Source organism: Cataglyphis hispanica, chromosome 4, assembly GCF_021464435.1.
Source record: "Cataglyphis hispanica isolate Lineage 1 chromosome 4, ULB_Chis1_1.0, whole genome shotgun sequence".
NCBI lineage: Eukaryota > Metazoa > Arthropoda > Insecta > Hymenoptera > Formicidae > Cataglyphis > Cataglyphis hispanica.
This window is the reverse complement of record NC_065957.1, coordinates 1850931-1878671: the sequence shown is the minus strand read 5'-3', so window position 1 is coordinate 1878671 and position 27741 is coordinate 1850931. Positions and strand designations below refer to the sequence as shown.

The following is a 27741-nucleotide window of genomic DNA, read 5'->3' as shown; positions in this document are numbered from 1 at the left end:
TTCTTCTAATTATTTTTCTTGTATAAACAGACAGAAAATAGAGAAAGAGAACACATATGAAAATATATTCTTTATACAGGATGTCCCAAAATTTTTAACACATCGGAACATACATTAGTGAACATACGTAGCGTTTATTTTGTGCGCGACTTTATTCCCACGACAGCGCATCACTGGTCTGAGATAGAGGTCTCTAGTCTCTGACCTCTAATCTCTAACCAAAGAAAAAGCATTCCACGAAAATCGCCGGCATTGACGCTCTCAGGCTTCTCTTTCTTTCTGCCAAAAGTGAACTGAAAAATCAAGAATATTTCTTTGCGATTCAGAATTTCATTTATTAAAATGGCAAAACACATAATAGATCCTGAAATGAATGGATTCAGACTCGAGTACATTAGAACTGATCAATTTATAATCTCATATGCAAGATTATACTGTTATATTTATACAGATTATATCATTTTTTCAGAGATTTAATAAGCGAAGATGGAGTTACTTTTGAAATTGGAGACGAGTATCACGATGATGATGATGAAGAGTTCTCATATTCTCCATTTGTACAATTTAGCAATGAGGAAATGCTAAATATGTTAAACATGAATGATTTTGAAGATGAAGATGATACGAATGATGAGAAAGGATTTCAATCCCTTTGTGGCGTGAGCTTTGCGAAATTAAAAGCAAAGATGACAAGTTTAACTACAAATCAAAAAGTAAATCAAATTTTATATTATTTACAAATTAAAATAATTTTCTTCATAAAAGGGATATAATAGATGTAATATATGATATTTTTTAAATATATTGATATATTAATGTTATTAATGTTTTAATATATCAATAAACTTAAGCTCATTATTCTGTATATGGCTACCAATAATTATAACTTTTGCAAATATTACTGCATACTTGTTTTTATATATCAAAAAACATATGCAATGACACTTATAAAATCTACAGTTATCAGTTAACTGCATATAGAATAGTAATGTAAATAAAACTGGGAAGAATTTATAAAAAAGTTATATTTTACTAATGTGAAAAACAAAGCGATTGATGAATAATTTTTTTGCTAATCTTTTTAATTGTAATTTTTTTGCTTGTTTCATCTAAAATTGTAAGTAATTTTAATTATGAAATTATCTTATATTAGGTCATGAAATTTGTTAAGCAAAAGGGTGTTGGAGAGATTGTTCCTTTTAATGCTCAAGTCACTATTCATTATATTGGATATTTTGAAGACAGAGATGAACCTTTTGATTCAACTTACTCTTCTGGAAAGCCAAGGACGCTGCGTTTAGGTCAAGGGTATATTATACCTGGTTTAGAGATTGGCATATGTACTATGCAGAAGCATGAAAAAGCAATATTTCTGATACATCCTAATCTAGCTTATAAAGAGATTGGTTGTCCGCCACGTATCCCTCCTAATGAAGAAGTAATATTTGTTGTTCATTTAATTGATTATCTTGATGATGGTTCTGCAGATACTTATCAAAATCTTAAAATAGAAGAAAAGCATTCATTTAGACATGTGGTAGAGCCTGTCTTACATATGTTTGTGGCTGCTAAGGATAGTTGTAAAAAGTTTAATACCAAATGGGCAATACGAGAGTAAATAACATTGAATTACAAAATTTTTATGCAATTATAATATATGATTATACCTCTAATATATCTTTTTTGTAGATATAAAAAAATAATTAGTTGCTTAGAAAATGTGCAATTAAGAGATAGTTTGGAAGAGAAAGAAATGAATGAATTGCTTACAAAGGCTTACACTAATCTTGCAATATGTTATAATAAAATAAACTTACCACGTAATGCCTGCATAGCCTGTAAGCGAGCGCCATTACCAACAGCTAAAACTCATTATAAGTATACTAATAAATTAATACAATATTTATAAATTAATTGTGTTAAATTAATATCATGATTGAAATCATTTTTTCTTTTAGTTTTGGTAAAGCTCTATGTAATCTTGGAGATTATGCTGAAGCAATGAAGGAGTTGCAAAAAGCTTATACATTGCAGTCGCATAATGAAGATATTAGACAAGCAATTCAGCTAGTGAGTTGAAGATTAAAAACAAAAGAAATATTTTTTTGATATATTAAAATAAAATATATTATATCTTTTTTATAAATAGACCAATACCAAACATCGCCAATATCTGGAAATTGAAAAACGCTTGTGGAAAAATTGCTTCAAATCTGGAAATAAACAAATAGAAGTTAATGAATTCCGAAAAGTTATACGTGATATATGTGAAACTGTTATCAATGGTAATGATATAAGACACCCTGTTCCTGAAGGTCTCATAGAAGAAGAGCTTCAAATTGTACGTGAAGAAGCTGCTATGTTAGGATTGAATATTGTTACATATTCAAGATTTGGCAAGGAAATTGTGTATCTTCAAAAGAGCAAAGCATAAAATTTAGTTCTTGTTTACTGAAATTACAATATCAAAGAATTCTTAATGCCATGTTGGATTGTTATAAGTTATAATGGTAATGTTGTAATAATAATATCATTATTTTGAAATTTTGAGCGAATCTTAAACTTTTTCTTTTTTGATTACTTGATTGTCAATGCTTAAGTTTTTTAATGAGTTGTTGGGGAAATTTATAGGATAATTTATATAAGATAAATAAGTTTGTTGGCTCTTTACAAGAAAGTAATTTCTAGTACTTTTCTTTACTTATGAAATTCCAACATTGTATCCTTAAATATGTTGATAGAATGCAATCACATTCCCTAAGATTAAATATTAGTTTTTCTATCTATTAAGTTTATAACTTTGTGATAATCTTATATTATCTTATATTACATATTTTTTTATACCAAAAAAATACAATAATTAATTTTCTCTATAGACAAATATAGATTTTAAAAGAAAAGCATTTTTACATTGATGTAATATCTAATTATTAAACATAATTATCTAAATATTGACTTTATATTAAATATTATTTTTTTACAAAACAAAGAAAATTTAAAAAAAGATAAATTTGATATTACACATGCATTATTAGAGATTTTAATATGATGTATGTCATAAGATAAGAGTTTCATGTCAAAGAAAATTAATTATCAGTGTTAAAATATACCATAAGTTAGTGTTAAAATTTGATACAATACTCTTGTACTTTGTATTTTTTATTATTAATAAAGTATTTTTGCAAAAATACAATTATATTGATCCTAAAACGTAATAAGATAGTATATGGAACTACATCTATATTTTAATGTATATATAATATGTATACTGTTTTCATATTTTTAAGTAGAATAAACAAACGCCGGAAGTTCGTGGAGCAATCCTCATTATGTATTTCTTGTTCAATGTTGGTAATAAGACGTAATAGATCGAACGATATAAGATTTTCGCTGATGTAACATCAAGGTATATAAGAAAAATTTTTCAACGCAATAATATAAAAAAATAGTACAATGTTTCTTATTGCAATGATCTTTATATCTTTACTCCTAAGTAATCTAATTTCTTTTTATATTTGGTTTTGAATTTGTAATCAAAAACAATGATTCAGTTACAAATAGAGGTGAGAGTACCGTTCACATTTTCATCATTTTTCATTGCTGTTTTTAGATGTACCTATCAATACAATTGATTTACCAAATCATCGATCATCGATTCAAAGTTTTCAAGATTTTCATCCTGAGGAAAACCTTATGGATATTTTTCTGAACCCGACATCAGTCATTTCAAATGATCACGCGGTGATCGGCAATATCATCGATTCGGATTTGAAGACGGAAGATGTGAATTATGAGTTATATACGAAGGATAATAAAGAGCAATCTGTTTCTTTACGAGTGGGTGATAGCGCACAACTGAAAGACTTGCCGTTTAATTCAACATGGCCAACCAAGATCATCGTTCACGGATGGATGGATAATGGAAATACTTTTTGGCTACATAACATTCGACGAAATTATCTTAGCGTTGGATATTATAATGTAATTTGCGTAAATTGGTCCGCCGGTTCAACTAAAGAATATCTAACATCTGTCAGACTTATTCGCCAGGTGAACGATAGATTCGCATATTCTAAAAAAAAATTAATCAGATCGGCAAAAAAAAGTTTTAATTTTCGAAATTATGGTTTTAAAAATGTTACATACATAATCGCTAAATGCATATCAATATAGAATTACGCGAATTGTGCTGTAATAGAGACAATTTTTTTTTTAATGTGCATTTAGATTAATTCATAATGGATATATTAAAATAAAAATTAATATCGCAAATTCTGAAAATTTACTTAACTTGATTCATTTTAATATATTTACTTTTTACAAAAAATTACACATATACGTATATGTATACATTTACACAAGATTTGTGCGCTTGCAGGTAGGAGAATATGTAGCTGCGTTTATAGAATTTCTTGTATCGGAAGTTCAAGTTTCTTACGATGATGTCCATATACTGGGGCATAGTTTAGGCGCCCACGTAGCCGGATATGCTGGTAATTATGTGACGGGAAAACTCGGTCGAATCACCGGACTTGATCCGGCTGGACCAGCGTTCGAGACACCTTATCTGAAAGATGCAGAAGAGCGGCTGGATTTTACAGACGCCAATTTTGTCGATATTATACACACTTGTGCCGGTAGTCTGGGCATTCTCAGACCCATTGGCCACGTAGATTTTTATCCGAACAGCGGAACGTTCAGGCAACCCGGATGTCCAGTACTTTCATCCCGTATGATATTGTCAACATACTTGCAGCTTATATTTAAACTTTATAATATGCGACAAAACTAATCCAAAATTTGCATTTTTAGAATACTGTAGTCATGGTAGATCGCACCAATTTTTTGCCGAATCTATCGTGCATGCTGACGGCTTTCCCGCTCTACAATGCGCCAATTGGATAGATTTTCAATTTGGTAAATGTAGCAATAATTTCACTGTGATGGGTGAATTTATTAGTACTGACACTCGGGGTATTTTTTATCTAGAAACCAATTCAGAACCACCGTTTGGAAAAGGTGTAATCTAAAACAAAGATGGTGGAGATAGTGTAGAGAGAATATAATTTTGCATTTTTACTTGTAATACACATATATTATATGTATTTTATTACAGTTATATAGTAATACCGCAGAGAAACATACAAAAAAGTATAGAAAGTATTTTACTTGTATGATACTTTTATTACATAAATATACGCATTACGATATAAAATAGAAGCGTGACGCCTATTGCACATATATGTTGCATAGAATTTACTGTTTAAGCCATTCCAGTAAGCTTTGCTACTCCATCGGACGGTTTCTCGATTTCGTCGCAAAACTGCATGCGATATTTTCGACGAATTGTATCCCAGTCGACGACGTTGTCTATCCTCGAAATATTATTCAAGGAACTTTGACTGTTGGCCGGACTCGATTGGAGTAATGAAAAATTGACGCTGTCCTTCGTTCGTGATAATGGAAGTACTCTATTATTCTAAAAAGAACAGATACAAATTCCCGGAATTTATTTAATAAATTGCACATCTTCAAAGATAACTGGACATTTTTAAAACTTTGAAATAAGTAATGATATCCGTACAATATAAATATTAATAAATTATAACATGTTTATAATATATAAATAATAAAAATAAAAATGAAAATTTTTGCGGCTAAATAATTATGAATTGCATCGATACATCTCCCAGAGTATCTTTGAGCATATCTAAGTATATCTAGTATATATTTACGTACGGCAGAAAGTGGATATTTCGGAAAGTCATTTTGATGCATATTGGGTTCTATGTATCCATGGGACCTGCCAATCTTTTGCTTTGCAATTCGTTTTCTTACATAGACACTCTTCAAATACTCAACCCATGTGGTAATAAGATTTAATGGGATTGGCGCAGTTCTCGTTCTTGAAAAAAATAAAATTGACGCGATAAAATCACAATAAAGATTTTCAAATTCCCGGTAAAAACTCGGTGAAAAATCACACATTTTAAATTTTTTATGAAAGCTCTCTCCCTGATTAAAGATGTTGGAAATTAAGAAATACAATTATCGCCATATAATTATTAAAAACAACAAAATCTTAATTTTTATTTAATTTAAAATAATCTTACTTACTTTTGCATCTTACGTATTAGCTTGCTAAGACCATACTTCCATTCGATATCACTCTGTGATATCACTTTATGATACGTATCGCTCATCATAGCAATTAATAAATTAATCAATACTATAACGCTGACAAGCATGTATAAAGAGAATGATATCTGCAGGAACAAAAATAATTATATGTTACATATATGGATACATAAATTTTAAGGCAAATGTATAATGCAATATTGGTTCCCCACCTTGAATAGATAAACCGTCCACTTTGGCTGCTCTTTCTTTCTGGACGAAATTGTAAAGTCTTCAGTGTCTTTTTTGCCGAAAATGGCGAAGAAAAGATTCTCCGTGATATCGATTGCACTAACTTTCACTGTGCAAAAAGAAAAAAATAAATTAAATAAATTATAGCGATATCTTACTTATTTGTATTGCATATGTACGCATATACGTTATTAAAAATCATAGATTTTTTCCTATGCTAATATACAGCGGTATAGTACAACTGAGTTAGTATGTGTTTATAACTAATAGCTATTCTTATTATTAGATATATTGCATTAGAATTGCAGAAATTTCGCACAGTTCTGATACGAAATAAAAGTCATGTGTTACTATGATTCGTCGTTTCATTCTGGCTATAAGCAGAAAAATTGTATAATATAGAAATATGTATATATTTACATTTTTTTCTTAGACTATTAAACTCTGTAAAGATTCATGCTGACGATAGTCAACTGTATTATTTGTTTCTTTAGTAAAAATTGATCCATCAGAAGAAAAAATCAGCGAGCTTTATAAAATTTAAAACATGCGATGAGATGAATAACGCAGTATAGATTTTTCGATGATAATAAACACTGAGTAATAAATTGCGAAGGTGTTCATATCGGTGAGAAAATTTGTAAACACATTCAAATGTAAGATGGATGAGATGAATGCGGCTTGCAACATGAGAACTGCATTTCGAGTCGCTTTTATGCACCCTGCATAAGATAGAGAAATTAAAAAAAATTGACAGAGAAATTTTTTTCTCTAAAATTTCTAGTCTATAAATATTATGAATGTGTGAATTCTAGAAATCTTAAATTTTTTTTTCTTCCTCTATAAATGCACATTTTATTTTCATGATATTTGACAATCAAACGAAACTTGAAAGGAAAATCAATTTCTATAGTAAAAGTTCTATATAAAATTAATAATTATGAAAGTAATATTTCTATATATTGTAAATAAGTATATTTATTTATTCCACATTTGATAGAAAAAAGATTAGAAGCAAATTCACATATAATTTCTAAATTAAAGTCTGATTTAAAAAATTCATTGTGTACAGAAATGAATCCCTTTGAGAATTCATTTTAATTTAACTATTTTTTACAGGGCATTTCGATGATGCGTGCTGGCTGAACTTTACAATGTGCACATGAGAGATAAATCCAGTAGGCGCGTACAACTTTATTCAATTTCACAATCAACGTATCAGCGAATATACATGCTACACATCAATTTTATGTGTATGTGTATGTATATAATGACGTGAGCTTTGAAGGCAGTTCTAATGTGATATCGCGGTTTCGCAGCCCCATGTATGAATATACATCTTGTAGATATGTGTACCGAGCGCATCGATACATTACGCGAGAATATCGTGAGCAATATGATGCAGGCATAATGATCGGCGCGTGCATCGTATTGCAAGAGAATCTTTCGTAATATCGCGCAATATATACATATACATATATATATATATATATATATATATATATATGTATATGTATATATATATGTAAAATACATATGTACATAATCGATAAAACATTCCAAGTGGGAAAGAGAAAGATTTATAATTATATTAATAATGTTAATGAGAGAGAAAGACTAACCGTCAAACGTGACGTAGAACGATTCCTATGCATACGGGTATTCCCCATGGTAGTCTCTAAAACGTGGTACAGGCAATCGATTAGACTATGGATCACAAGGAGCGGGTTTGCTAGCTTAATAATAACAAGCAAAATAAGATCAAACTAGACGTTTATTTCAAAGATATTGACAAGGATCTTCACGCGTTATACGCGATGATATGTACAAGTATATAAATGTATGCGATTTAGCTGCGCATTTAAAGCGGCGGATCCGCAAAAGCGAGAATCCTTTTCTGTTTCTGCCGCGAGAGTTATATAGAATATTGTCGGTAAATATATCTCCTTCTCCAACGTTTCCTTTCGACATTCAAGCACCAAGCAACTTCGTGTCGCTCGATCCCTCCAAGGCCGCCAGCGGACTTATCTCTGTCGACTCCTTGTTTTCTTCCGGTTTTTCCTCGATCTTCTCGCCGTACAGGTCCCTGTATTTGCGCCTAACGACTTCCCAGTCGACAACATTGTCGATTCTAGTGGTGTTTCTGAAGGACAATTGGCTTCCGAGTGGACTCAGATGAGTGACTGATAAGGCGACACTATTCTTGTGCCCGATTTGTCTTCCCTTCACTTTGGACAGCCATTTTGCCCCCATTCTAGAGCGAGGGGACATGCGAGTGCTGGTCATCAGGTGCATCAAAGAGGGCCGTTGTTTCTTGGTGAAGCGTTTCTTGCAGAGCTTGCAGAAGTACGTGATCCATGTAGACAAGAGATTCAGCGGGGACGGTGCCGTGGTGGCCCTGTTACATGCCGGAAATTCGGATCGATTATTAGTGCGAAAGATGCGACGACGCTCAACAAATTGTCGTTTATCTCTTCTTTACATTCACTGTCTCCCTTGTTTCGTTTTTTATTTCCTCTAAGAACTATTATTTTCTTACCTGTGCATGTTTCTAACAAGCTTGCTTAATCCGTATTTCCACTCGATGTCCGATTGAGCTTGTATCCGCTGATAGGTATCGCTCATCATGGCGATCAAGAGATTAATAAGCACCACCACCGACACCAACATGTAAATGCCGAAGGCGAGCTTGAAGAAGACCTTTGTCCACTCGGGCTGGTAATTTTCTTCCTTTAATTGTTCGTGTGTCGTCTGACCAAAGATGGCGAAGAATAACAACTCGATCACATATATGGGAGGTATCCTGACTGTAAATACGTGTTAATGTACGTGTCTCGTGTAAATACGCGCGAGCATATACAAAGTTTATGCAAAGTTCTCTGCCATTGTTCAGATACATGCTAACGTTGCTACTACTTCAAACGTCATAAAATGAATCGATTTCAAGCCATACAAAGTATGTGTTTGCTGCAATTCGCATAAACTCTTTGGCTCTTTCGTCAGAAAAGATCCAAGCGTCCTAAGAGAAACACATTTTATTCTAACGGGGAGGTTTCTAATTTTAAGCACATGAGACATAAGAGAGACTAGGAGATTGTGATGTATGTTACGTGCAATTGTTCCAACTATTTAAAAAACATCTGAAAAATCAAGATACCTTTATATGATGCATCTTTAGACATTTGTGCCAGTAATAATTTATTATTATAAAACGACCACGTAAATGTTGAAGTTAACAACAGAGATTTAAGTCTCTCAAAAAATCCTTTCTATTTTGTTCTACAAAAAAATATTTATAGATTTTTAAAAATTAAGTCTCATTTAATTTAAATTCATGTTTACAATAAGAGGCTCTAAAAAAAATTTTATCGCAACTAGTCAATCAAGATTCTGCAAGAAATGTGAAAATTATGATGTCACGAATGATTGATTCAACATTCAATGAAGCATCGAGCGAGCGGATGTGGCGGAAGTTTAACATTCGCAGGCATTATCCGGTCATGCCGTGTGACAGAGAAGGATATGATGATGTGTCGACAAAATTGGTTTTCATACTCATATCTGACAAACAACATCAATTATATACATATACATTCCTACGAGATTCGCAAATCACGTCGGGACTTTACTTACTTAGATGCTTAAAATGCTAGGCCGGTCGTCGCGCAAGAATCGATCCTTTATGTGGATGGTCTCGCTCGATCGTCGGATATTTGTGTGTCTGCGGTAGCGGTTTACGATTTTATGTAAAAAATTATTCTTGGCGAATGTGTGAAAAATATCTTCTTTACAGCGCACTTTGTATTTAAATCTGTCTCTGTTAAGTACATAATAGCGGAACGCGCTTTCGCGACTGTATCTGATCGCTCGTTTGCTCGCACTGCTGCATTTTTACGCGCAGACTAGCGTCCAGCATGTCCGACGTGATGGATAATTAGACGGGCAGATTTGGGACCGTCGTCGCCGGTATCGTTGAAGCATTGGAAGCCGTCTGTCCTTTCTCGTCCTCATTCTCCTCCTCTTCGCCCTTTTCCTCCTTTTCCGCCTCTTCCTTCTCAGGCTCGTTGCCGGTCAAGGCGAGATACTTCTTTCTGATCGAGTCCCAGTCCACTACGTTTTCTATTCTGGTCGCTGTATTGAAGGATAGCTGACTGCCCAGCGGACTCAGGTGCACCACGGAGAGAGTCATGCTGTCCTTCGGACGGACTTGACCTTTTTTAACCTTAGCCAACCATTTTGCTCCCATCTTCGATCTGGGCGATAAACGGCTGGTTGCGTGCTGCAATCCCATCATGTGCACCAACGACGGCCGTTTACGTTTAGCGACGCGCTGCTTGCATAGCTTGATGAAGTACACTGTCCAGGTGGTGAGCAAGTTTAACGGGGACGGAGCTGTGGTAGTTCTGTAACACGCAATCGCGTTTCCTACACGGAGTGCTCCGCTAACCCCGTATGCTTAACAGCGAGCTACTTAAGGGACCGCATCGAGATCGCGCGGCTACAAAAGTACGGCTACAAAAATAGTATCGTACATTATGTGACGAACTTTATAAAAGCAAACGACAACCGCTCGAACAGGGTCCGAACTTTGCCAGACGCGGGATGGATGAACACGAATAAGAAAAGCGAAAGATAACGTTACTTTATTTTTAACGTTAACGTTCTCCGGGTCGCGAACGATGTAAGAGATAACTCGATATACTATTTTAACCAGCGCCCGGTTATCATATGTTAATCGCGCGTTTATTCAGGTCTTAAAAGATCGCGGGCTTACCTGTGCATGTTACGGATCAGTTTACTGAGTCCATATTTCCATTCTATGTCCGATTGCGCCTGTATCCGTTGATACGTGTCGCTCATCATGGCGATCAGCAGATTAATCAACACCACTACCGAGACCAACATGTACACGCCGAAGGTCAACTTGAAGAGGACCGAGGTCCACTGCGGCTGATTGTGCTCGACCTTCAGCTCGCCGTGGGTCGTTTGTCCGAAGACGGCGAAGAATAGATACTCGAAGGCGAGTACCGGATTCATCTTTACTGGAATTACGAGGCACACACACACAAGACGTTTTCTTGGTAGCTCTAAGAGCTCTTTCTTTCTCTTTAGCTCATTGCCATTCGTGCCATTACAGATTCTGGCTACTACTGTGGTGGATACCCGCTATTTTGTATATGTAATATGAATGCACACGTGTGAGAGATTCCATAACGAACGATCGAGCGAGCGAGCGAGCGAACAAACGAGCAAACAGAGGAACGAACATGCTCATGCATCTTTTTTATATAGATTCTGATCATGCTCTGCAGCTGCAGCTGCGAACTAATGCGCCGGATGCATGCCATGACAATTTCTCAATTGCAGATTGCAGTTTCATCATCGAGTACATACTGTCACTCGATCTTTCAACCTCATCGCTCGAATTCGTCTTGCTTTTACATCCGATTCGGATGTAATCGCTTCGCGTGATTCATTTCTCTTTTTTTTTTTTCTTTTTTATTCGTCGTCCCGCGCTAAAAGATTACTCGTGAACGATGAAAATGTACGCGTTGAAATCCGCGTGTTTCAGGACACGCGACGAGTCCAGCGACCAAGAGTCTTGCTGAACGGACGATGAGATGCGTTCCGTTTTTATCGATGCGCTTCTTTCCCGAGACAATCAGTGGTCGAAACAATCGGTGTTTAATCGTGCGTACCGTGCTGAATGAGAGAGGGGGAAGGCGCGGGTGGAAATTTTAAATAAACATACCGCACATATATATATATATATATATATATATATATATATATATTTGTAGTGGATAAAAAAAGATGCGGCATGCAGCTCAAAGATGCACGCCCCCCTTGCATGTCTGGCTTACGATTCTTCAAAGGTGGACTCAATGTATATCGCATAAATGTTGCTTGCATGCAAGGACACGGGAGAGGGGAGGGAAAAATCTTTCCTTCAGCCCGAAAGGCTGTCCTGTAACGATCCGGTGTAAAAAGAAAAAAAAACGTAAATACGAGTAATTTTTTTTATGGAATGGAACGATCTATGAAATCGATCTCGATGATCACACATGAAACGAGCGTGCGTTGATGCACATCATGAATTGAGACAACATCGGCGTCCACTAGCATAGAACGGTTCTAATAACCTACTAAATAATACAGATAATATACAGTTACATAGAAACACACACACACGTACATACACATACATATGTGTGCGTTCATGTATGTACATATATGGACATATACGTACAGCGAGACATGGGGATGCACACGAACAGAGGCTGTGAAAGAAAATAAGAGCACATATGCTCCGGCTAATAATGCTAATCGATATCTAATCAATTGCATAGACAGAACGTTGTTTGAGATCTCTATAAGATATTCATTCGGTAAGCTGCGACGCGGATACGTCTAGATCTGAGCAAAAAAAAAAAAAGAAATATATTTAGAAAATCTTTTTGACATTCTACAATTTAAATAAATGATTAATGTTGCAATATGTTATATTTGTGTTATATGTGTGTGTGTGTGTAAATAACATAATTATAATTGTCATAATTATAATTGAGATATTATTGTTAACAAACTCCATCGATCGCTTTCTCTCTTCATATTTTTACTGTCGCTTCCGAATCGCAGCATACAAGATGAACGAGGAATGAGAGAGAGATATCGGGCGTTGCGTATCTTTTCTATTTCCTCTCTTTTTTATTCTTTTTTTCATTTGTAACAGGCAGCAGTCTCAGCAGACAACATACACACGCACACACACTGGCCAAATGCACGATGCAGACGAGACGACACCGAGATGGATCGTGTCCTGCATTCAGTTTCGCGTGTGCGATTGTTGTTTAGTTCATTTTCCGCTCGGTTGCTTCTGATTAATCTTTCTCAGCCAACAAAACTTACTATCTCTGTCGTTATCGTCACAACACTCATTCTTTTTCCTGTAGCGGCCGTAGCGACGAGGAGGCGCCTCCGTTGGTGGCGTCTCCATCATCCATTCCGTAACATTGGCCAACATATCTATCATTGTAATTCATTCGATTATGATTTCGTATCGTTCCGCATGTCTCTGAGTATGATCGATATAAAGCCGACTCGCTTTGGAATCTTGATAAATAATAATTATAAAAATATCTATCGCGCGCGCGAATTTCCACAGCATCAGTGACTTCTTCTTTTTAGACGGGAGTAAATTTTGCGGATGGATGGAAAACGCTTTTGAGGAAAATGAAAATCTTTTTTTCATAAACTGATATAAACTAGTCACTAAAACCTGTAAAATTTACGCAAGTTTCACTTTAACGTTACATGCGTTTGTCACGTCAAAAATCTAAATTCATCGAGATTATATCAGTTTTATATAACTTTCGATACAGACTGATACTGGGAATAGGAAGGTACGCGGTTTTTACCAATTTACAGTAAGGGAATATGTAAAGGGAACTCTGTGTTGTTATTTTAGTACCCACGCGAATTAGCACTTGCGTGGGCGAAAGCACAATCTACATCCTGTTCATAAAATCAGTACCGCCTCGAAGCGATTGCCAATCTAAGATCTAACCCTACGTATATAGGTATCTACATAATATATCTACGGTATCTACAGTATATATGTGTGCACATATATATGCATATATATGTATATATATATATATATATATATATATATATATATATATATATATGTCTTATAGATGGAAGGAGCTGTAAAAAATACAATTAACTGCGCCACTAGTTCTCGATTGGCGTCAAATTATACAGTAAAAAAAAAGAGATCGATTGAAGAAGGGGAAACATAGAAAATATGAATCTCAAACTTACCGTCTTCGAATGGATGCCTCAATTTGTTTTCATCCTGGCGCGCATCATGTAGCGTTTTATAGTTCTTGAATGCTTGATTAAGCGCGACGAAGTGCATGGAGAAGCCGAAGACAAAGATGGCCAACACCGCGAGAAATCTCGCGAGATCCTTCATAAGATTACCGATAATGATCGCCCATGGCCCGAACAAATGATGGAACGACAGAAAGTCCAGTATCTGCACGCAAGCTAAAAGGAAACTGAGGGCAAAAAGCTGGTTTCTTAGGTAGAGCAGGGTTGGCCAGTAGATTTTCTCGACGATTACGAATCCCATCAGGTGAAACGCCACGCCGAATATGCCGAAGAGTAGCACTGCCAGCTTGATCCAGCCCAAACCGCTCTTGTCGCTAGGATTTGTCAACTCGAACAGCAACAGGCCTGACAGCATCACCAACAGGCACCACTCATACCAATATGGTATCAGATTCGCTCTCACCACCACCGGATAGATGGGCGTGATGCCGACCAGCAGTAGAAAGATCATCAGATAGATGTGCGACGTGAGATACGACATAAACTTGATGATGGGCACGTTATTGTACTTGTGCCCGAGCGGAAGAGCAAATACCACCCAGACGGGTGGGCAGATGATGAAGGCGATAAATAGCAGGATCGTTCGAAACGCGTTCCAGTTCAAGCTACCTTGCCAAAGTTCCTGCAGGTAACGCTGCACCACGGTGTGCGCGATTACTTCTTTCTGCTCGTTCTCGATCAGCACGTCTAGGAACTCGACGTTTCGACGATCCATCGATGTCAAGATCCTGCCGGCCGAATCGGCGCCTGCTGCCAGAGCAAGCAATTCAGTCGCCATGGCCTCGCACTGTTTCCCGGCCGCAATTAGATCCTTGGCGCGCTCCTTCTCCTTCTCGGAGAGTTTCATGTAAATATTGGACAGCTTGGCCGCCGTATCCACGGGCGCGGGCGACACCAGAACAAACTCCTCTATCGGTTTATTGTTGTGACTCTTGCTGCAGACCATCATGTTGTAAACAAACTGTAAATGCAATAGTTTGCTCGAATTAAAAAACTGAATGAAAAAAGAAGAAAGTATCTACGATGTTATGTTCTTGATATTGCCATAACAATTATTAAATAACAATTTCTTTAATCATATTCTATCATTGTATTCTATATTTATATATACAAATTTTTTTATATTTTTTATTATTATATAATTTAAAAAAATTTTTTTTCTAAATGAAACGTTCTAAATTTTTTGTACCATTTTACAATTAGAAAAACATTATTTTACAATTCTTAGACATTCTATTTTAAATTAAGATGAAATTAATCTAGATAAATATCATGTGTTATGGATGTATAATTCTAGTCTATGATTATGCTTTGTTTAATTACCATGAAGCTTAATTAATCGTATTACAGTAAAGTTTTCTATAACGGTATCACTGTGGGATTTTAAACAATAATGATACTGATCTTGTTTTAAAATTATTTGAGCGGGACGCGTGTATTTGAATAAATTTTCGATCACGAAGCCGGCGTAACTATACCTCGCGTGCATACCTAACATTAAAGCACAAATTTATTAGTTCGATTTACCGACTTTGTCTGAGAAAATGAGTAAACTTTCTAAATGTCGTACATCTCTTGATCCCATTAAATGCTACTACGTTTTGGGAATTTTAAAAATATAATACCTAGTCCTTAACATAAACAAAATACGAAATTATTGTTATATGATGCTGAATTTATCATAAAAAAAAAATGTTTTTTAATTAAATCGTGATATCCACGACAGAAACTTTTTCATCAAAAAAGAACTTTTCAATTTTTTTAAAATTAGATAGTTGTATGTTATACATTAAATAATTATTAGTCGTCGTACTTTACGTAATTTTACGATTATCATATTGCAAAATATAAAATCCAGAGTTAGTGAAGGAAAAAAAGAAAAAAAGAAAAAACCTGACGTTTGTAAAGCGTCTCTGTTTGAGAGATTTTATTTTTCCTCAGAGTTCCATGTTATTTTGCTTATTAATTACAAGCACCTTACCCTTCTATCTTCCATGAGAGCGTACGTATCGTGCTCTTTCTCCATGAGATACTTGAGCACATCGTTGTGACCCTCGGACGCGGCGAACCAGATCGGCGCGCAGCCAAGATTCGTCTCGCTTTTTGGAGATGCACCGCTTTCTACAAGCAGCCTCACAACATCCAGATGACCGGCGCGTGCCGCGCAATGCAGCGGTGTCCAGCCATTTTTGTCGGTCGCGTTTATTTCCGCTCCTTGGCCCAAGAGAACCTCCACCATTTGATAATGACCGTGGGTAGCCGCGATGTGTAATCCCGTTTTGCCGTAACGATCCGCGCTTTGCAGCAGCTCCGCCGATCTGCTTAGCAATAGACCCACGACAGTTATGTGGCCGCCGAAACAAGCCAGATGCAAAGGGTTCCATCCATTTTCCGTCGTCGCCGCGTCTACCTTCAAGTTTGTAAAGCTGATGTAAATTTAATTTTTTCTTAATTTTAAAATTAATTCTTACATATTCACGTAAGAATTAGCGATTGAATCGCTGTAGCGTTGGACTCTTTAATTTGTTTGGCTAACTATATGTGGGAACATCGTGTTAGAATATTATTTAGATATCTTATTATTTATTACAGATATCTTGATAAAAAATTTCATCTTTCAGTAAAATCATGAATTAGGATTATATGTGAGAGAGAATTATATTATGTAAAATATTACACGACTAAAAATTCATGATTAATTTAAAAAATTTTGTCATATTACCTGAACTCCAGCAGAATTAAGGAGAAGTCGCACGACATTCTCGTTTCCAGAATAAGCAGCAAGATGAAGAGGAGTCATGCCAGATTCGGCTCCTAATTCTCCTACCAGAGATCCTCCGGTTGGTGGATCAGATTTTACAGTTCCAGGTATATGAGTTAGTAATTCTCTAACCGTATCTAAAATCAATTGAATCGATTTGTTAATAACTTTATTCGCTACATGTAAGCATGTAAAATTTTTCGTAAAAAAATTATACTTGCACTAACAAGTTTATTTAGCTTTTTATTATCAAAATCAGACTTCCACTATCATCTTATTAGCAAAATTATAAAAAATATGTAAAAATTATTCCAATTAAATATATTTAATTTTTTGAATGTAATTAATTAATAATGTAATTATTATTAACGTAGTGATTATTGATAATCCCTAGATAAGAATGATATTTCTACTGCCATATTTTTACTAACCAGCTTGCCCAAAATAAGCAGCAACGTGAAGCGCTGTGACGCCCAGCTTCTTGCTAACTATTCTAAGAGACTGCGACGATCTCATTACTTCAAGTACCTGGCCATGACCATATTCAGCCGCTAGATGAACCGCGGTGAAACCCGCACGATTCTCGTCAGAGCAGGACGCTCCGGCTCTAACTAAAACCTTCACTACTTCGGCGTGTCCGCCTTCCGCCGCCAGTTGCAATGGTGTCGCGTCTGTCAATTTATTCCTGGCGGTTATCACGCCCTGTCTATCAAACTTCATCAGTTCCTCGATCACTCGGACGCTGCCTTGCATCGCGGCGATATGGGCGCAAGTGTTGCCATCCTTGGTGCAAGCCATCACGAGACTTGGATGCCTCTGAAGAAAGAGTTGCACTACTTCGGCGTAATTGTTCATAGCCGCGGCATGGATCGGTTTCTGTCCCTGATCGTCCGTGGCATCTATATTGGCACCGAGATCCAGCAAAAGTTTGCAGACCTCCAACTGGCCGGCGCCCGCCGCCAGATGAAGGGGAGTCTGTTTCCTGAGAGTTAGCACGTCTATTGCAGCGCCATGATCCTGGATGAGAAAACGTACGAGATGAGTATAACCGTTCATAGCGGCGAGGTGCAGGGCGGTTCTTCCCACGCGAGACTTGGAATTTATGAAAGCTTTGTTCGCCAACAGCGCGTCGCACACTTGTAAGTAGCCGTGTTCGGCGGCTAAATGCAGAGCGGATCTACCCTCGAGATCGAACACGTCGACTCTGCCATGATTGGCGAGAAGAGTTGTCACCAGTTCCATATGACCTCGATTGGAGGCAATCAGCAACGGTGTCCAACCCACGGCGTTCTGCCGGTTCAAGGCCTTTTGCACCTCCGTCGACGACATCCGGCTGATCATCTCCTCCAGAATCTCGTTGTTGCCCGCGAGAGCACAGTGATGAAACGCCGTTTCCTGAGCCTGTTTGGTTTGCAACGAGACATCCGCGCCGCTGTCGAGAAGAGCGCGCACGACGGCGCGATCGTCACCGGGAATAATGACCTCCGAAGGTTCGATTTGAGCGGCGTAATGAAGAGCGCTAGCACCGTCGTTTGTCAGACTGTTCACATAAGCGGTTACCACTTCTGGACCTTTTGTTTCCTTTACAAATTCTATTAATTGCCGAACCACATCCGCCCGGCAACCTCTGCAAGCTAAATGCAAGGGAGTCTCTCCGTTCTGTAAGGAAAATTATTATTGTTTGTTATGTTATTGATTAAGTTAACTGTTTAATCACTGTAACATTATATAAGTATATAAAAAAATTTTGGAATTGGAGATATTGTTTCGTCGACGTACTTTCGATTTAAACATAGGATCTCCGCCATCCTCGAGAAGCAAAAGAAGCGTTGCTAAATTCCCGTGACTGGCTGCTACGTGGACGGGTGTTTGGCCGTCATCAGTTGTCAAATTAGGTCCCGCTCCGGACTTCAATAACATCAGAGCGCATCTGTCACCATCGAGCACTCTGGCGGCTATGTGAAGCGGAGTTTCCCGAAGTTTTCCACCCCTCACGTGCACTTCCGCACCGTATCCTAAAAGTGTTTCCACAACAGCTGGTTTGGCATTTTCCACGGCTATATGGAGTGCCGTATAATTATCGTTAGTTACCGCATCCACCTGTTTAAGAAAACGCGAAAGGAATAAAAAATTTAAGTTAAAATTTAAATCGAGAGAAAATATCTCTCAAATTGCACTGTATAAATCGAATCTCTCGATAAATTGGGCATAACTTCTCTTGCAAAATTCTGACAAACTTGAAATATTATAATAGTATATATATATATATATATATATATATATATATATATAAGAAAATTAAAAAATATATATGTGGTATATAATGGTATCCATTCGCGAGAGAAAAGCAGTTTCACATATAAGTTTCGATGACAGATAACTTACCTTTTCTCCTCGTTGCAGCAAAGTGCTAATAATACCCACGTGACCATATTTCGCTGCCGTGTGAATAGATCTAGCGCCACGTTTGTTTGGCATGTGCAGATACACGCCCTTCTTGAAGAGCATAGTGGCACATTCCGAATGCCCGTTCAGCGACGCTATGTGCATCAGAGTCGAGCCGTCTTTCGTTCTTTCGAAGATACTCGCTTTGAATTTGTCGGCTAACAGCTCGATGATGGAAGCGTGGCCGTTCTCCGCGGCCAGATGCATCGGCGTTCGATCCTGATGATCGGTGATCGAGGCGGAGGCTCTGACACCGTAAAAATATTTCACCAAAGTTTCGTCACCTTCGGCGCTCGCTATATGCAACGCAGTTTGTCCATCGCCCTGAAATAAATGCTGCATGCTGATATTTCTCAAATAGAATTGTACGAATGCTTTATTTTCAACATTGCGTCGCACGTAATTCTATAATAGAAGACTGTATATAGAGAGACTTGAGTTTAAATATTTATATAAAAATTATATTATATTATATAATATATTTACATTTAAAAAATTAGAGAAATTTTCACTTTTGTATCTGTACCAGATTGGTATAAATAAAAAATAATGATTACTTTTTAATTATCAGCTTATTTCTTAATAGCATTTATTGTTTCGTATGTGAGAATAAAAATTTTTACGAGCGATTAATGCCGGTAGCTTCTCTTAATACGTTTCGTCGTTGACTGAAAATTTAATTCTGCCTACAATATTATCCTTGCTCGACGCAGTGCGACAGTTGATCTTATTACGCATGCATACTTCCTATACATGTGCCCGCAACTTTTTTGTGTGACTCAATTAAGACCTTTGCATTGCTAGACACATTATTAATAATGTGTTTAGCAATGCCAAAGGTCTTAACTGCGCTGGCAATAGAAAGGTCAAGGATCGTAAAATAATTTTGTAAGGTAAGTGAATGCGATTACACAATAGAAATAATCTTCAAAATCTTTTTATAAACTTTACGATTGTGATGTTCTCAATCATTTAGGTACATAAATTTGCTGTTCTTTCTAATGATATTTGCAACAATTTGTAAATCACTCTTATATATGATCGATCTCGCCGAATTTTGTATTTAATTTGCCGCAGCGTTAAAGCTTAAAGGTAGAATAGAATTGATAGCTACAGTACATGAGATACTTGATGCTATGTCTTTAGTTTATGGCTTCCTTGTGAATTTTGTATCAAATTTCTGTTAATTCTATCAATTTGAAATTAATAAAAAATATCTTGTTATACACATATTTATATATCTATAATGGATTTTTAAAATTATCTACTTTTACGCAAAAAGAAATAAAAGAAATAATTTTTTCCAACAGTGACATTGTGGAAAAAAAGATTAAGAACATTGCGCATAATAGTTTGTTGAGAAACAGTAAAAGTTTGCATTGCGACCTATAATTTACGAACTTGAAAGTACTTATGTATTCGCCAAAGTTTGAACGACACGATCCAATTACCGGCTTAATTTTTCGCTTCATTTAGGATCTTCGTGCTTTTAACATATATTTAACGTAATTTAACGTACATTTTGCATGTCGACGGGCGCGCCATAATCTACTAGGATCCGCACCATGTCAATGTCTCTTCTTCTAGCGGCCAAATGCAGCGCAGAATCACCTGATGGAGTGGTGGCTCGAAGTTGATCAGGCGCTTGCTGTGAGAGAAGTTCCCGGCACATCGACTGATTGCCAGCCTCGACTGCTAGCAAAAGAGGTATTTTTCCTTTCTGTGACAAGAAATGAGATTTGAAAAGAATTGTTAAGATTAAAACATTTTTTTCTGCGAAAAAAAGACACTCGTAATATACGAATAATTATGTACTTATATAAAACGGAAAAAAAATTTTTAAATGACATAAATGTAAGAAGAGAAACACGTTTTAATTTACTTTAATACTTTGGATAATTTACATAATAATTATTACTTCCAAGAAATTTAAAGAATAATGTTTCATTTTATTTTACCGTCTGTATGATTTTTTTTTAATTTTATAAATGTTTTCAATTTACGCTTTATAAGAAAAATTTCTAGTAGAAAAAATTTATATTAATTATAATAACTGTTATAAGAGAAGAAGCATCTAGAAATATATTGTTACCAATTTTTCATATAAGAAATCTCTCAATAGATATTATCGTGACGGATAACACGAATATTCTTCATGTTTGTTTGAAATTCCTTGTAATAGCATGCCCTCAATATTACTATCTATTGATCTAACAATTAATAACTAAAATATGAAGGAAAAAATCTGCGGTGCATTATTCTGAAAAGTCTTTCTTTTCATGTTTTGAATGCTTTGTCGGTGATTCTCTCCCTCCCCCCTTCTTTCAAAGCTCAACTCACAGACAAAAACTTTGTGCGTGTTAGAACAACAAGTAGTTTCAATGCCCTTATTTAGGCAAACATATCGATCTTTTATCCTTGATACTAACACCCGTCGATCGCTACAATTTGCGACAAATCCATGTAAAAATCGAAGATAGGGTGATCGAGACCGTCGAATTTCAATTAGTCTGACGACAGTCAACTTACGAGCAAGAATAAAGTATCAAACCGCATTACAAGTAGCACTTCTAGTCCATCATGATTTAGTAAAATCGACGATATCGTGAAATCTGTGTTAACGTAACCCTGTGTATAAAAACGTTTTGTGTTGTGTATATATTGTACGTGTGAATGTTGTGTATCAAAACAAAAAATATAAAGATTGTTTGAAAATTTTTATGTGAATAAAAAAGCTCTGACATTAATTTAATAAAAGTGTGCGTCTTCATTAAGAGTCAAGAGTATTGTTCGTGTCTCCCTCGACTTTCTGTAAACCAATTGCACCTGCGATTATAAATCTTATATTATTATCTTATATAATTTTATTTATTTATTATTTCTTATATAATATCTTATATAATTTTGTCAATTTTGTACACCTAAATATGCGCATATCATCTTGATATATCATGGCTATTGTCTTTTCCTATAAACGAACGAGGATCGTCGTGACTGTCGGCATTCGTCGACGCGTCCGGATCGGTGGCGTCGTACTATTGCGACAGAATGTATGACAGAGAGCAAGAGAGAGAGCAAAAGACAGGATGGAAAAAGCAAACTGGAGAAGATTTATGGTGCCGTTTGGTACCAGGTAGCGATTTCGCGGCACCTGTCACGCGAGAGACGCGAAATGGGAGCATCGTGCCGCGGCTTACTGCAGAAAAACCTCCATCTTCCAAAACTTCAATTTATTGAAGTTTTGGGGCCAACGAAAATTTACCGTGGTGTCGCACAATTAAAATTCGTCCTGGATACCGAGATGATCGGCGCGACTCGACGATAATTTTTTGATCGTTCCCCGAAAAATAAAACATTTAATTTTATTTTAATTATCATTAAATTAAACTTATTGCACAAGTTTGTGAAATATTGCTCGCTACGCTTACCCCGTCGACCTTTAATCTGATATCTCGTCCGGCAGCGCCTAGTAAAGCTCGTAGAATCGACGTCGCAGTGCCCGTTTGTCTTGACGCCACCAGATGAACCGCCGTTTGTTGCCTTGGCTATAGATAAGTTTCAAGAAATTATAGATATTTCATGTGAGATTAAGTAAAATATTTTTTTTTTCTTTTTGTAGAATTTACGCGATAATTCAAGCTTCTATAATTGTGATTCTGATATTGAAATAGAGTTAAACTAAAATAGTAACAGAATTTATTCTGTTATTTTTATATTCAAAAAAGTAGAAAATTAAATTTTTTTAAATAAATCTTAATTAATAAATCTTTTGAAATTATTAAAAGTAAATCTATATTTTACAGAATAGCATAATCTCTTTCAGTACACACGTATTTGTATCAGATAATTATTGCAATAGATCTCTTTGAAACTTCTGTCTAAAGATTGCGAGAATGAATATTTATTCGTACCCCTCCCGTAGCATAGGGATCAACGCCTCTCTTGGACAGCAATAACTTAACAACGTCCTCCCTCGAATACATAGCAGCGATATGGAGAGCATTATAATTATCCTGCAGAAAATGTGCTGATAAAATATTTCACATTCCAGAAAGTATTTATTTATCAGAAAATCATATACATAAATTTGCTTGATTATAAAATTAATTTTATTTTTTTTTCCGAGAAACAATATATATAACATTTTTAATTAATTGCACAATTAACTATTTAACTTTATCAATCTTTTTAAATATTTGTGAGAAAGCGATATTTGAAAAACACGATTTGATTAACGCGAATATTTCGTTGATTCATAACAGATTTTTATGAAGGGATAATAAAAGCCATCAAAGTTTTGCTCTGCCGCACCCACAAATTCGGGCTAGCCTTTAACGATAGATCTCAGACTTTCGATCACGTGTATCATATATCAGCATTCTATTTGAAAATTATATCACAATCATCATGGGAGTGGCAGTAAATCGATAGTAGCGAGTACATAACGTCTTGCATAACGTATGTAAAGTGCATTGTTAATGCTCATCTTTATAACATTTTTTTATGAAACTATCAACATTGTGACATAACGTAAGTAACGGAAGTAATGCCAATTATATTACTGAAATATTTATTTTTTACATTTGTATGAGATAACGAGAATCATAATCTTAATTATCCAATTAAATAAAAAATTAAAAGAGGATATATGTCACATCTTATATGTCGACATGCAATACAATTTTATAATGAGGAGATTTTAAATAAAGCAATTGATAGCTGCGACAATGCCATGAAACGTCTACAATTAATGATTAGGTCGCAATCCTAACAAAATCAAGACATTCGAGAAGAGAGGGATACAAGTCGAGGATTGCGTGAAGGAAAGCCAAGGTTAAGGAACTTATGTTTACTGATCAAATGAACAAGACGTGTACACGTGTAAAGAGATAAGTAGGTCAGTCAGCCGCTTCAACGAAAGTAGTCCAATTTTTAGAATAGATTAAAGTAGCAGCTTTATGGTTAGTCATCAAAAAATTTTATTTGCAATAGCTTTTTGCGCCTGACGGAGGTTTAATTATATAGCGTGTTTGATGTAACCTTCTGAAAGTCATTGAAAATGTTGCCGGTACAATTGCGCAGTAATATTGATTTTGAAAAACCCTATTAAAATCCTTATCGTATTAATACTACGTTTGATTATAACGGAAAGAAGGTCAATTATACAACGTGCTTCTGTAAGCTTCTGAAAGTCATGGGAAATGCCGGAAAAACTACGCTTATTTACCCGTCTTATCCATTCGGTCAGTAAGTATAAGCTCCTTGACCTTGGCCCTCCTTCACGCAATACTCTCTACTTGCTCTTTCCCTCTACTTCCACGAGTGACTTGACTTAGCATAAATTGCCTAATCATTAGCTGTAGCTTTCGTGGCACGCGTCACCTTTGTTATTACGTGCCAGTGCCACATAATTCTAACATGAGAACTTATCGCGACGGCAATGAATAAACAAAAGGCAATGAATCAAATTTTCCTTTTCAAATGGAATATTTTTCGAAAAACGTACGTCTTGTTTGGTCGTGTTTTTTTTTTTTATGAGATTGTACATCATATTTCCTTTTTTAATTGTTTGTTATTAACAGATAAATTTCTTTCTCGATTATTTTTTAATTCGTGATTATGGAGTACTTGCGTTGTTTCTGGCGCCCACGTCAGATCCGAGCTCAATCATCCGATCGAGGAGAGCGCTGCGGTTGTCCTTCACTGCGTACATTAACGGCGTCATCCCCGTCACCTGCAAATTTAAAAGTCTCCCTATAGAAGCATACAAATTTGCTACGTAATGTGACCTTATGCAATCCAAAATTTCTTTCTAAAATTTTCTAAGAATAAATCGCGCAAAGAATCTATTTTGTCCACATAAGAATTTTACATTCTTTCGATTACTTTTCTTATTTAAGTACATTAATTTTGTCTTTGTACTAAAAACATTTTTCTCAGCAATCATATGGACTGACCGGGTCCAGAACACCGGCGAGCGGCACGATGAAGCCATCCTCCCCCGCACTTTGCACCGTCTTCTCCAGAGATTTGAGCAGCTGGTCCACGGGGGCCCACTCGCCGCGTGCCGCCAGGGCCAGAAGTCTTTGGGCCCCTTCTCTGGCGGTCGCGCCAGCTGAGCTAGGCTTGCTTCCGGGTTGCGACGGCTCTCCTCCAGCCGTGCCCCCATTGCTTCCGGCTGAACCACCATCGTCCTTACCGCCCGACGGGCTCTCCTCTTTGCTGGAAGGATTCTTCTTGTCGTCCTTGCCTCCCGGTGCTTTCTTGGTGTTACTGCTCATGCTATACCGTAGGATCCCTTCGCGCGAAACGCGAGCATGATTTGCTCAAGTGACTCACTCTCGTTTGAAACTGCACATCGTTAACGATACACGGGAACAGCAAGGAATAAACGGCCACCAGATAGATACTTTGTGTAATGCGACGTGGAACACTTGACAAATGGAAAGTATAAAATAATGCTCACATTTATCACATAACAATTTCGAGAGATTTCACGCTAATGCGGGGAAAAGTAATTTCGTTTTATTGAGAGGAAATAATAATTCGGTAAATCGAATATATATCTGTAAACAAACGCGACGTATGCATATTTCGAATCACTTGCAATTTGTTCCAATAACAGAAATACGATATATAATATTATATAATTTTAATATATTGATTAATATTTTTATAAGTATTATATAGAAATGTGTACACGGGTAAATGGCTCTTAGCTAATTGTTGAGTAAAACATAATAATGTTTCTAATGATTCCTATTGGATATATTCTTCCTCGCATTTCATGTGACAATATCGTTCTAACACGAATGACAGATCTTCACATGATTCGACACACTGTTAATTATTTTATTATTCGAATAAAAATATTACGGTACCAAGCAAGTGTTAACGGCACGGTTAGTCTAGCGATTCTGAAGACGCTACGTAATCGAGAGGGTAGCGAAGAAGAGAGAGGGTTGCTTTTCCTTCAGGCCTCGGTAGAATCGACCAATCGCCGACTCGTTCTCGGTGTTTCATTAGAGTAACGTTACACCAATACTTGCTTACTCTGCACGGATTGCAGAGCTCTCGCACACATGAGCTAATCTCGTGGTAGGCCGTGCTAGTCGTCGTTGGTAGCAGCTAAGGAAATCAGACAAGAGGTGGTGGTTCGGGTCGCGGAAGGGCGAGAGTCGCTGGAGGGGCTGTTATGGCTGCCGTCGACACGCGACTTCCGGACCAGCCTGGCAGGCACGCTATCCGTCTATCTCGAATTCACCGGACTCTGAATAACGTCCCTCAATTCCTCTTCGCTTTCGCTCGCTTAAGATTAAAAAGACTTGCTCATGTGGTCATCTATTTTTTGCTTCCCTAATATTCTGCTCCGATGATATACTTTCGAAGTGCAGGAAAATATGATAAGAACGTGATAAGTTACTTATCACGTTCTTATCATTAATACAGTTGAAGAATACTCCCGCGAACTAATTAGTTTTGAAAACTGTCCCTCATATGTTAAATAAAATATTTTTTTTTTAGGTACTATCGAGAAAATACTTAAATAATATTATAAGATATAAGATCTTTAAGCATTGAAAAATTGAGCTTTTATTTTGCGAGTTTTATTTAAATCATAGATAATAGTTCTTTTTTATATTTAAACACATAGTTTCTCGTGTCAATTATAGTTTGTACTGATTTAGAGTAAAAAATTTACGATATTTATTTCACAAACATAGTCAATTATTTTTTATTGCGACAAGTGTATTTCATAGCTAATTTAAATTGATAAGCAGTATCTATATGAAAAAAAAAATATTATAAATGACCCCAGTATCAATGTTTACATTTTTTATTTATTTAACATGATACTACATCAATTTAAATCTATTAATAACAGCGCGTGACGATATCGCGTTAGAAAAATCATTATATCGCAACGTCTTATCTATTTACATGTATATATATATATATATATTTTTTTTCTTTTTTTTCAAAAAAAGACAATATATATTTAAAATATTTTAACACATGCAAAAAATTAATTTGCTATTAAACCGATAAATCTCTCAGTTCTTTAATACAATATTACCACGTTCAATCATTCAGTATAATATATCAAAATATATATATATATATATATAGATTCTGCTTGAGGAAAGATTTAAATGTTGATTTATCGATAAAAAAATTTAAATTTTGAGAAAATGATTGATTAGATATTTTGATTCTTTCGAATAAAATCAGTCGCCTTAAGTTTTTCTTTTTGTACAAGGTCACAT

At 35.9% G+C, this 27741-nt stretch overlaps 4 protein-coding genes across 8 annotated transcripts; 2 read left to right on the top strand and 2 right to left on the bottom strand.

Annotated features, from left to right (window-relative positions):
* Positions 1-191: 191 nt before the first annotated feature.
* Positions 192-3315, top strand: LOC126848935 (inactive peptidyl-prolyl cis-trans isomerase FKBP6). 2 transcript variants are annotated; one of them, XM_050590331.1, is made up of 7 exons: positions 192-389; positions 470-713; positions 1154-1614; positions 1690-1878; positions 1959-2070; positions 2150-2341; positions 3288-3315. In XM_050590331.1, exons 1-7 carry the CDS (start codon positions 343-345, stop codon positions 3288-3290), a joined length of 1248 nt encoding a protein of 415 aa, XP_050446288.1. In that variant the 5' UTR covers positions 192-342; the 3' UTR covers positions 3291-3315. The 2 variants fall into 2 exon arrangements, with proteins under 2 accessions (XP_050446288.1, XP_050446287.1); XM_050590330.1 differs by lacking the exon at positions 3288-3315 and having other exon boundaries at positions 2150-3121.
* On the top strand, positions 3294-5047 carry LOC126848944 (pancreatic triacylglycerol lipase-like). Of its 2 annotated transcripts, none has more exons than XM_050590343.1 (4): positions 3294-3406; positions 3611-4050; positions 4379-4730; positions 4813-5047. In XM_050590343.1, exons 2-4 carry the CDS (start codon positions 3694-3696, stop codon positions 5028-5030), a joined length of 927 nt encoding a protein of 308 aa, XP_050446300.1. In that variant the 5' UTR covers positions 3294-3406; positions 3611-3693; the 3' UTR covers positions 5031-5047. The 2 variants fall into 2 exon arrangements, with proteins under 2 accessions (XP_050446300.1, XP_050446301.1); XM_050590344.1 differs by lacking the exon at positions 3294-3406 and adding an exon at positions 3442-3493.
* A 211-nt stretch (positions 5048-5258) lies between these two features.
* LOC126848949 (short transient receptor potential channel 6-like) lies at positions 5259-10016 on the bottom strand. Its single transcript, XM_050590350.1, has 5 exons — positions 10003-10016; positions 6351-6478; positions 6118-6266; positions 5740-5905; positions 5259-5479 (listed from the first exon to the last, which is right to left on the bottom strand). Coding segments are annotated over exons 1-5 (660 nt in total). The 5' UTR covers positions 10004-10016; the 3' UTR covers positions 5259-5263.
* LOC126848911 (serine/threonine-protein phosphatase 6 regulatory ankyrin repeat subunit A) lies at positions 9690-26743 on the bottom strand. Of its 3 annotated transcripts, XM_050590246.1 has the most exons (15): positions 26356-26743; positions 25432-25907; positions 25107-25208; positions 23386-23487; positions 22903-23019; positions 20994-21194; positions 19415-19798; positions 18809-19129; positions 17461-18688; positions 16991-17166; positions 16250-16678; positions 14197-15229; positions 13279-13395; positions 11144-11411; positions 9690-10772 (listed from the first exon to the last, which is right to left on the bottom strand). In XM_050590246.1, exons 2-15 carry the CDS (start codon positions 25753-25755, stop codon positions 10304-10306), a joined length of 5271 nt encoding a protein of 1756 aa, XP_050446203.1. In that variant the 5' UTR covers positions 25756-25907; positions 26356-26743; the 3' UTR covers positions 9690-10303. The 3 variants fall into 3 exon arrangements, with proteins under 3 accessions (XP_050446203.1, XP_050446201.1, XP_050446202.1); XM_050590244.1 differs by lacking the exon at positions 13279-13395 and having other exon boundaries at positions 9691-10772; XM_050590245.1 differs by lacking the exon at positions 13279-13395 and having other exon boundaries at positions 9691-10772; positions 26528-26743.
* Positions 26744-27741: the final 998 nt, after the last annotated feature.

Bases quoted from the DNA above. Each gene is read 5' to 3' on its own strand.
- LOC126848935 (XM_050590330.1), top strand. From the start codon at position 343: ATGGCAAAACACATAATAGATCCTGAAATGAATGGATTCAGACTCGA. The intron at 390-469 runs GTACATTAGAAC...TCATTTTTTCAG, and splicing joins ATGAATGGATTCAGACTCGA to AGATTTAATAAGCGAAGATG. The intron at 1,879-1,958 runs GTATACTAATAA...TTTTTCTTTTAG, and splicing joins ACAGCTAAAACTCATTATAA to TTTTGGTAAAGCTCTATGTA.
- LOC126848944 (XM_050590344.1), top strand. From the start codon at position 3,454: ATGTTTCTTATTGCAATGATCTTTATATCTTTACTCCTAA. The intron at 3,494-3,610 runs GTAATCTAATTT...TGCTGTTTTTAG, and splicing joins CTTTATATCTTTACTCCTAA to ATGTACCTATCAATACAATT. The intron at 4,731-4,812 runs GTATGATATTGT...TTGCATTTTTAG, and splicing joins ATGTCCAGTACTTTCATCCC to AATACTGTAGTCATGGTAGA.
- LOC126848949 (XM_050590350.1), bottom strand. The intron at 6,267-6,350 runs GTGGGGAACCAA...TTGTTCCTGCAG, and splicing joins GGACGGTTTATCTATTCAAG to ATATCATTCTCTTTATACAT. The intron at 5,906-6,117 runs GTAAGTAAGATT...ATTTTTTTCAAG, and splicing joins CTAATACGTAAGATGCAAAA to AACGAGAACTGCGCCAATCC.
- LOC126848911 (XM_050590246.1), bottom strand. From the start codon at position 25,755: ATGAGCAGTAACACCAAGAAAGCACCGGGAGGCAAGGACGACAAGAAG. The intron at 23,020-23,385 runs GTACGAATAAAT...ACTTATCTATAG, and splicing joins ATCCCTATGCTACGGGAGGG to CCAAGGCAACAAACGGCGGT. The intron at 19,130-19,414 runs GTAAGTTATCTG...TTTCTTAAACAG, and splicing joins TGCTGCAACGAGGAGAAAAG to GTGGATGCGGTAACTAACGA.